Genomic DNA, 10,270 nt, shown 5'->3' with positions numbered 1-10,270 from the left:
GTGTCTTGTTCAAGGACACTAAGACTAGTAGAGCCAGGAATTAAACCCACAACCTTCCATTTGAAAGACAACTCTCCCTACCACTGATATACCATGGCGCAATTCTAACACCTCACTTTTTTTTTTAAATACATTTACTTCTAAAACTTAAGTACATTTTATGTCAGGACAATTTCTTTTGTTACTTAAGTACAGTAAATGTCACATACTTTAAGACTTTTATTTAGGTAATATTATAATAAGTGACTTCAACTTCTATTTTCCTTTTCTGGTAAGATATGTGTACTTTTACTCAAGTATCCCTTTTAGGTACTTTATACAAGACTGTTACACACACAGAAAAAAAAAACAACGCAAAGCAAAGCAGCAAGCAGTCTGAATTACCTTATTGAGATGTCTTTGTTGTCCCTCAGTTGTGTGCTGAAAGTTCATTTAATTTGTGGCTGATTATTAAACAAACTGTAAATCACTGACTCAGATGTGATGTTTTGTTGTGTAAAGAAAGGTCCAGCTGTGGGCAACAGGGCGCTAATGGAATTAATGCTGCTCTTGCAAAGGTCAGTCCTGTTGATGACATAATCACTGCCAGTGCTGGTGTCAATCCGCCAACACAGCATTTCATCATCTCAGAATCATCACCCCTTTGAGTCAGACACGAGTGAACAATCATTTGGCTGTGAATATATGTATTGTTAAGTTTTCTGTTCCTGTCACCCTCAGAGCTGCTTGTTCTTCTGCTGTTTATTTAAAAATGAGTCTCACAGCAACTGAGGTCTACTTTGTAGAGGCTATTGCAGGTTCTCCCTGTGTTTGTGGGGCCAGGTTAACTGGAGAGTGTCATCGCCGCACCCGTGCATGCATGAATGTACTTTTAATTTCTTCCTGACAGCAGAGACTGGGGAAAAGTGGCATAAACTCAGAATTTTGATGATGAGTGAGAACCTTCGTGCGACTCCCCACCATGTCTCTGTTTGAAGTATATACACTTCTAGTTTCTGCAACGGATTTCGAAGCATCATCAACAGAAGAACTGCCCTCCGGCACCACTTAGACAAATACAGAGCACGGAATAATAAATAGCAAACACAAAAATGTATTGTATGACGTGCACCTCATGAGTCTCGCAAGACAAGCAGCTGAAATTGTGCAGTTGTTTTGTGTAGAGAAACAGCTGCAGAACAACATGGGATTGTGCACGTTTTTCAGACGACTGCAGTGTTGAGTGTCCAAGCACAGTGGAGCTGTTTTGTTATTATGAAACTCTATGAGAGGAAAAACTAGATGATGCTTTGTACAATTAACATTATTAACTGCTGCCCACACGACAGCACCCACGTGGAGTTGGCATTGCAGTTCGTCAAAAGCCTAAATGCAAGTAAGTTGTGTTGGTATGCAACTCATGTGAAGTGATACAGTTTAATGAGGATGAATAATGAGAAAGGAATATATTGGTATTTATCTTGAGTGGTTGCACACACACACACACCTATATATGTACAATAGAGACATCATATATTGTATTTTTCCATTACTTCATCTCAAACTTTGATCAAATTCTACAGCAGTATGATGCACTACTGGCATGTGTGTTTATTTAAATATACATTTTGAGATATTTAGTGAGATCTGAAAATTAAGAATGTGGCTATGTTATAGATATGAAGGGCCTGTTTCATGGTAATAAAACACATCTTTTGTTCAGCATCCCACATGTTATATTCACCCGACTCCAACAACTTGCCACATTTTCTTTGTAAACTGAAAATGTAGTGACACATGATTTGCAAGCATACTAGGATGTACAAGCTTTTTATTAGAATATCATCTATATCCAAATAAATGTAATTGCTTTTCTCCATTAATCCGAAAAACAACCCACTGGGCATATATTCACTGTGCAGATCTGGTTGGCTGAGGGAAAAGCACGATACATTGCATTTAAGTTTGTTTATTTTATAAAACACAGTGGCTCCCCCTGTTGGCAAGCACAGGCGATTCTATAGGGTGAATTTGAAGTATTTAACCTGGTTATGAGACACAAGATGCTAGGTTTTCTTAATCAGGTTACTATCACATTATTTATCGGCATTATAACATGCATTTACTACACTGGCACAGTTTTAAGTTACTAAAATAACTTTTAACTATTTTTATCAAATGTCCATAATACACCCATCTTAAAAAACAAACTGAAAACCATAGTGAGGATTTCTTTATGTATTGTTGGACAATAATAGCACCTCACATAAAATGTACAAATTGCAAAACTGCGAAAATAATTTCAAGTATGTGTCAAACCAAAGTCAACATGCATATGGTATTTATTCAAAGATAAAATATGCAGTCATTTCCCTGAACAGATAGCATTTTAGAAAAAGACTTCACCCTATTGTAATGAACATTTAATTGTGTGCATTCACTTGAGTACTGTGGTTAAATGAAGCACAGAGTTAACCTGCTATATCTGGGTATAGACTATATCAAGGAGCGATATATGTCATTGACAGATAGCAGGATTTTTTTTTTCTTACTCATTGATAAAATCTGCAGGAACAGTGTCAACTGCTCACTGCAACAGATACTTGCACCATCGAATGCACAAGTTTAACACTTGTCAGCCATAAAATTCAACAAAAAAACACTGTGGCAGTGTCATGTAAAAAAAGGTTTTCAAGACATCACTGCTATTGTGCAGTTCAAAAAGATTACAAGTCAGATGGAAAAAGCACCATGTCACATTAACTAATTTGCTGTTCAAAAAACACCTTAGAAATTGTACTATCAAACATTTTAACTTCAAGAAAATAACGACAAAGAAGGTCTTTTTTTTTATATAAAAATGGTTTAACAATTTCTTTTTTCAGTATAAAACAATACAGAGTCCCAGGCCAATCAAACAAATTCACTGTCACAACTTGTAATATTCATCAACTCGCCAGTCAAACATTCTACAATAACATACAAAGGTTTTTTGTTGTTAAGGGGGTTTACTGTACTTTTTTCTAGTTATGGGAAAATATAACACAAAAGCCTAACAATCATTCTTTTTTGCTATAATGTTAATAAAAAACAAACAAATGTGAACTCCTGGTCCGATCAAAGCCCAATCCCCGAAACATATGGTCAACATGGCATCTATGCAGTCTTCTGCTGGCCCTTCTTCCCAATGAGGGATTTGTGGATGTGGGGAATGACACCTGAAAACAAGCAGAATTGGTGAGATTAAATGTCTCATGCTGTGTAGGAAGACAGAGAAAAAAAAAAGGGAAAACAAGTGGACAAGAGTCTTCTGCTAGCAGAACTGTCAGCATACCTCCTCCAGCAATTGTTGCCTTGATAAGGGAGTCCAACTCCTCATCACCACGAATGGCCAGCTGCAAGTGACGGGGAGTGATACGCTTCACCTTCAAGTCTTTGGAGGCATTGCCTGCTAACTCTAGTACCTGAGGACACAGATTTTCATGAACAAACATTCAAACTTCTCACAGACACAACATAACACTACAAGTACCAACTTTATGTAAACAAAAAACAGACTTACTTCAGCAGTGAGGTACTCGAGGATAGCAGCACTGTACACAGCTGCTGTGGCTCCTACACGACCATGGCTGGTTGTGCGGGTTTTCAAGTGCCTGTGGATACGACCCACTGGGAACTGGTAGGAGGCAGGCACACGGGGACATGGTTTAAGAAGAAACAATTGAGAAACCATGCAATCGAAGAAAATATACAGCAAAGCCACAAGTGATGACTGAAATGTTTACCTGCAGTCCAGCCCTCTGGGAGCGCGACACTGCTTTTGCCTTGGCTTTGCCGCTGTCCTTTCCTGCCTTACCACCAGCCTGTTGTGGGGGGAAATTAACAGTTAATTGTTTGAATAAGAAAGCTGACTATTAGAAGTGTGAGGCAGTGTATTTTATTAGGTTCTCACAAAATATAAACACTGCTCTTGAATATCCCAACGCCGAAATGCAGGGGGAAATGTATTTATGTGATAAAATAAATCAAATTCAAAAGGAGAATTCATCACACGATAAAGTCAGCATTAACCGCACAGCAGTAGCGGTTCAATGAGAAACACAGTTGAACTGTTACCGCTTTCCCGCCAATGCAAAACAAAACGAGCAAAAGGCGGAACCGATAACGGTTACCGGGAATCACATACACACATTTCAACAGAGAATGCGTTAAAATGACCAAATAACGGGTCGTTCTTAGAAATAATAAAAAAAAACCATAAGAAGCTGTCAGCGGGCGGCTGTCGCTGCAGACCCCGCGCTAAACCAAAAACAGATACACCGCTTTAAGACCGCCAGCGTCTAAAGTTTTCATTCACGGAATTCGCGGAAAAAGTTCAGCCCACAGAACCACACAGAAACCACATACATACATTGACTCAAAGCTCCTTTAAAACAAGCGCAATGTTTAAGACATACGGTCTACTGCATAACTATTGAGCCAGGAATAAAGCTAAACTTAGCTTGCTAATGGCTGCTAGTCCACCATTCTGAGGCTACACCGAGTCAAATAACACTTTTATATAAATTAAGTAAATGCTTGTGATTGAGAGTATCGTATATGCAAACAACGAAGTGTCCAACAACCGCATCTTAGCAAGTATCACATTACTTAAGTAAGGAAAGCAACAAAACTCGGACGTCTTATGCTAACGTTAATGCTAACATGTTAGCTGTCAGTTGGCTCTTCAGCGAGCCTTTTTAACCACACAATCCTCCGGTCGAATTTACCCAGTTCCATTTCAAAATAACACATGCTGCAGGTATGCGTTACTCACGGCCCAAAAACACCCACGGCTGCGACAGCTGCATTTAGCGTCGGCCGAAGCGCACATACCATTTTTCCGTGCCGTTACTTGATTGTAGAAGTGAGTTGATAGACAACAATTTCGGATCCCGAAAGCAAAGAAACAATAAAGCCTGTCGCAAATCCTTTGCATGGGACCGCTCGTGGGGAGTCGGGAGAGCCAATCGCAGAGCACGTTGTTACTTCGAATCTCCGCTTTGGCCAATCGCAGAACGGCTTGCACAACAACCGCCCATCCCCCCACACTGACATCGTCGTGCCCATAGGTCGAGTCTGCCTTTGCGCACGAAACCAACAAGTAGGCGGGACCGTGTGTGTGTGTGCATGTATGTGTATGTGTGTTGCCCTTCCAGGGATATCCGTCCCCAAATATCTACAATATATACAACCAGGATGGCCACTGTTGAGATTTTCTGCTAACTTTCACTAACGTGGCACTCACAAGTGAAATACACACATTTTTGGATTAGAAAACTTGTTACAGCAACATTAAACCACATAATGGCGAATCCTGATGTGCAGGTTTTACGTTTGACATTAGCAAATACTGACAATAATCAGTTCTGTGCAGTATATATTATAAGTACTCAAATGTCATTCAAAGGGGGTTACGTTTGGTGACAGGCAGAGTGAATGGCGAATGAGAACGTGAGCCCACCGAGTGATGTTGTGATGAGCAGCAACAGCGGCCAATCAGAACTCCCCGAGCAGCGTCCGGTTTCCTCTCCGAGTATAGACGGCAAGGCGGAGGTGGGGGGAGTGGGGGTCAAAGATACGCAGAGAAACGGGCTGCTGGTGGCGAAGATGGCGGATGGGGACAGTGGCAGTGAGCGCGGTGGTGGTGGCGGCAGCGGCGGAGGGGGAGGAGGCGGTAGTTTCCAGCACTACCAGCGGGAACCGGAGACTCAGGAGCTGGCCTCGAAGCGGTTGGACATTCAGAACAAACGCTTCTATCTTGACGTGAAGCAGAACGCCAAAGGCCGGTTCATCAAAATCGCCGAGGTCGGCGCCGGGGGCTCGAAAAGTCGGCTGACCCTCTCTATGTCAGTTGCGGCAGAGTTCCGAGACTACCTGGGAGATTTCATAGAGCACTACGCACAGCTTGGGCCTAGCACCCCGGAGCAGATCGCTCAATCATCCAGTGGGGATGACACCGGGCCTAGACGGGCCTTGAAGAGCGAGTTCCTGGTGCGTGAGAACAGAAAATACTACCTCGATCTAAAGGAGAACCAGCGGGGTCGCTTTCTCCGGATCCGACAGACCGTCAACCGAGGTCCCGGCTTCGGAGTCGGAGTGGGTGGCATCCCCGGTGCCGGCCTTCAGTCCGGTCAAACCATCGCACTCCCGGCGCAAGGTTTGATAGAGTTCCGCGATGCTTTGGCCAAGTTGATAGACGACTATGGGGGGGATGAGGAGGACCTGGCCGGCGGCGGAGGCGCAGGCGGCTACAGCGAGCTCCCGGAGGGCACTTCCTTCATGGTGGACTCCAAGCGCTTCTTCTTTGACGTGGGTTCCAACAAGTACGGAGTGTTCTTGCGGGTGAGCGAAGTGAAGCCGAGTTATAGGAACTCTATAACGATCCCATTCAAGGCGTGGAGCAAGTTCGGGGGAGCTTTCAGCCGCTACGCCGAGGAGATGAAAGAGATCCAGGAGAGGCACCGGGATAAGATGTACGAGAGGAGAGCCGCAGACGAGTCCGAGGGCGACGACGTGGACGACGACTGATGGAGCAGGGGCCACCTGTGATGAAGCTGACAAAATGATGATGCAAAGTCTGGGGAGAAACAAGAGAGACGAACGACTATTCTGTGCATGACGAATCGAACTTTTAAAAGCTAAAACAATGGAGTAAAAAAAAAAAAAAGTATATTTGACTGAGAAATTACTGTCTATATAAGAGAATATGTCCTAAAGTTTAGGTGGATGTTATAGATAAATGAGTGCAGACTGCATTAGTCAGCTCCTGTATGAGGTTTCCCCATTGATAAAAATTATATGAATATATATATATATCTATATATCTAGAGATTGTCCATTTGAAAAATCTCACATGTGTAGCCCAGCAATTTAAGTTTGACAGTGCTGAAGACACAGCAGCAGGGCGCTATGCCAGTTTCACTTCCATGTTGATATCCAATGGAAAGAGCTCACCTGTCTCTGACCTATAGTCTGTGTGGTTATTATTAGGAAGTGTGTGACAACCTCAAACCAGCAGGTGTGGGAGTGGGAGTAAGACGGAGTGTGTCTGCATCACTCGCCATTGGCTGTGTGTTTTTGTCTGAAGTGACCTGTAACGATTGACTTGCTCAGACAGACCCACAACACCCAGAGGCACAGCATCAGCTAAAGGGTGGCATCCTTGGCATCACAGGACAAACTCTCAGGCCAGCGAGTTCCCATTAAGATCATCTGTTACAAGCACACAACTCATTTGGATTCCCTGGACAATCCAAATGAATCCAAATGACCTCCCTCATCCTCCTGCTCCTCCCTCTTACCCTCATTCTCTCCCTGCTGGGCATCCCTCAGGTGCTGAGCATCTGCTCCAATAGCTGAATGGTGGTGAGACCTACTCACACGTGGCTTGTTGTGTCTCAAGTCCTTTCTGTATTATTTTGGGGGTATATCAGCATTACCTGTGCCTGTGCATCATCCTCAAGATGTACCCGGGGCGCAGATCTGGTCAACCAGTTGCTGCAGTTGAGACGTCTGTGGCAACTGATGATGTTTCATACAGTGTAGGGCCACATTTGGCGCTCAGGCCTTTAGCGCTGGTCATGTATTTTCGATTTAAGGCTTAATATTGCAGGGCTTGAGATACGGTCTCAAGGGAAACTGACCTTGTTGACTTCTTTTAGGATGCATTATTTGGATCCTTTAAATCCTGAACTCAAGACCATTTATGACTGAAGTAATATTCAGTCTGATTGTAAGAAAAATTAGGTGCTTTTTGAAAAATAAAAACCCACACGTGGGGGTGCTGTACCTAAAAAGAAAAAAAATATATACTCAAAGAGATTTACTTACTAAAAAGATCAAGTATAGAATTATTTTTCAAAAGAGATATATTAAATATGTCTTGAGAATATGAGACATTTATAAGATAATGCTGCCTAAAGTGGCTTATTTAAAACACTAAACTTGGATGCAACTGTCCAGGGTGATATTTCATACCTGCTTTTTTTCCTAACATTTCTTTTATTCCTTAAGAAATTAAAAAAATAAAAGAGCATACAACGAATTGATGATACAGTATGTAATAGCAATTTCTTGAGGCAACCTCATTCTAGTAGTTTGTCGGCAAACACTCAGCACTCCAGTTCACTTTACAAAACTTTACATCAAGTTGTCCCCTTGTTTCAGTCCAACTGTTTTACCACATATTGTCATGAATTGGCGTTCCATCAGTTGCCATACGACGCAAACACAAACCTTGCAATCATCAACATTTTGTCTTTTGTGCTTCTATTTAAGAGATGATTATTTTTTGCATGCCTGCTCTTGTGCGGAGCTACCTTGTGTTCTTTTCTTTTGCATACCCTGATTGCTGTATGATGGTATTTATCAAATATAGAGAGCAGTTTCAAGTTTTATTACCATATTGCAAAGGAGAAATAAACAGTTGAAAGTTTACTTTTCAGCCTAATAATAATAATAAAAAAAAAGCGCCACAACTTCCCGTGCTTTGGGGAATTTCACTTTCATTGTCCTACTTCCTTTGGTGTGTAAACCTCTCGTTGAATTTTACTTTTTCCACTTCAACACAGCAGAGAAATGCCATATTAAAGAACAACAAACATCTGGGAGCAATAGTTTTTTCTTTTCTACTGATATACTATATATAATATTACACATGAGATTGAACTACATCCTTCTTCCTGTACTGTGTTACGTGAAATGGCAGCTGTTTCAGTCATGTGTGTTCTGCTGTAATATTCTATCATAATTTCAACGAGAAATAAAGGTTTTTGCTCAGAATAAGTGTGTTTTTTTTATACTACTGGTGGATTACATGTTAAATTACACATTAAAGGCCTTTACAGATATTTGGCAGTGACATTTCATTAACAACTCAACAGGGAATACTGTATTTCAGTAACTTGTTTGTTTGTATCTGTAGAGTACATCCTCTCAAGTTTTCTTCTGAAGGGGTCTTAAAAAGTTGCAATCATTAGGTCAAATCTAAAATTGTGTTGTATTCTGTAATACAATATTGATTTATTTTGAAAATCTTGGTTGAAGAAGTGATAACTAAAGGAAAATTGGAAAATAAATTTTAGTGCTTTTGATGTGCATTTAAAGGGGAAAGGGGAAGAAGAATCATCAGTTACCATATGTTGGCACTTCAGAGCTAATGCTTCACTTTGAAAGAACTTCAGGTAAAATGTCAATGTCAAAAAGAGGTGAAAGTGAGAGAATTTTTTTTCCATTTAAATAAATTCATGTTATATCAGTGTTAATACATGTCCAGTTCCAAATTGGACATGTATTAACAGTAGAAATTATAATATAGTAATTCAAAAGTATCTAAAAGAAGTACCTAAACAATTACACATGAATAAATGTTATTAATAAAAATAATGTTATTGCATGCATCAACAAAGATGCAAATAAATAAAATAAAAAACATTTTTTTAGATAAATGGCTGATTAGTTCAAACAAGAGTGGTCAATAAATGTAATCTACAATATAAATGTTAAATATGGTTGGTTTTATTCCATTATAGACCACATAAAATGAACCAAACATTTGAAAATGGGATTAAATCATATGAACAATACAGTGCAAAAAGTAATCATGTAAAGACTAACCACTGTATGCTTATAATAAAATGTATTCATTTTATTGTGATTTAATATGAACGCCAGGTGGCGCTCAAGATTCTTAAGCTATCCATGACCTATATCCATGATATATTTTTCTTAGTTTAACCTTTTGCTAAAATCAGTTAAGTCCGTGTTAGTACAACCATGCTTTAAAAGAGCTGAACACTGAAGAGTTCACTTGACTTGAAATAAATGAAGCGTTCAATAGCTGCAGTATACATTTCTTCTTACCACACGCACAACCCCTTAACCACCTTGACAGTCTTACAGCTCTTGTCGTAACATTAACAGAGGTGGTCATGCATTGCCGCACCTACTTAAATGTTACGGAAGTATTTGTGAGCTTGGCACATCCTTTGAGGTTTGCCGGAGCCCTAAAAATACTCTTCGGCATACACAGGCCGACATGGTTGCGGGTCAACAAGGCAATATAATAAGTCCTGACAGGGCCTGCTGCAGTGTGCGGTGTGTTTTTGCAGTATTGAAAATGAACTAGCTGTTTGTGGTCTGTCAAACGTCATGTAGAGGAAGGGTGATTCACATGAACGTGTCATCTGCTGCTGCTGCCGCTCCCTGCTTGCTACAGACGAAGGTTTCAGGTCATGTCGCAGACAGTCAA

The 10,270-nt window shown here is 40.8% G+C and overlaps 2 protein-coding genes across 2 annotated transcripts; one reads left to right on the top strand and one right to left on the bottom strand.

Moving 5' to 3' along the window:
- Positions 1–2,303: 2,303 nt before the first annotated feature.
- LOC122769624 (histone H2A.V) lies at positions 2,304–4,968 on the bottom strand. Its single transcript, XM_044026310.1, has 5 exons — positions 4,855–4,968; positions 3,765–3,842; positions 3,542–3,655; positions 3,314–3,443; positions 2,304–3,197 (listed from the first exon to the last, which is right to left on the bottom strand). Exons 1-5 carry the CDS (start codon positions 4,855–4,857, stop codon positions 3,136–3,138), a joined length of 387 nt encoding a protein of 128 aa, XP_043882245.1. The 5' UTR covers positions 4,858–4,968; the 3' UTR covers positions 2,304–3,135.
- A 474-nt stretch (positions 4,969–5,442) lies between these two features.
- Positions 5,443–8,802, top strand: LOC122769623 (transcriptional activator protein Pur-beta-like). Its single transcript, XM_044026309.1, has one exon. It carries the CDS (start codon positions 5,458–5,460, stop codon positions 6,547–6,549), a length of 1,092 nt encoding a protein of 363 aa, XP_043882244.1. The 5' UTR covers positions 5,443–5,457; the 3' UTR covers positions 6,550–8,802.
- Positions 8,803–10,270: the final 1,468 nt, after the last annotated feature.

The sequence above is a fragment of the Solea senegalensis genome, linkage group LG5 (genome assembly GCF_019176455.1).
Source record: "Solea senegalensis isolate Sse05_10M linkage group LG5, IFAPA_SoseM_1, whole genome shotgun sequence".
Taxonomy (NCBI): domain Eukaryota; kingdom Metazoa; phylum Chordata; class Actinopteri; order Pleuronectiformes; family Soleidae; genus Solea; species Solea senegalensis.
The sequence above is the reverse complement of the archived record's forward strand: the minus strand, read 5'-3'. Positions and strand labels throughout refer to the sequence as shown.

Coding starts and splice junctions, on each gene's coding strand:
- LOC122769624 (XM_044026310.1), bottom strand. Junction 3,656..3,764: donor CCCAGAGGGCTGGACTGCAG/GTAAACATTTCA, acceptor GCCTCCTACCAG/TTCCCAGTGGGTCGTATCCA. Junction 3,198..3,313: donor GGCAACAATTGCTGGAGGAG/GTATGCTGACAG, acceptor GCTTGTTTTCAG/GTGTCATTCCCCACATCCAC.
- LOC122769623 (XM_044026309.1), top strand. CDS start 5,458: ATGGCGAATGAGAACGTGAGCCCACCGAGTGATGTTGTGATGAGCAGC.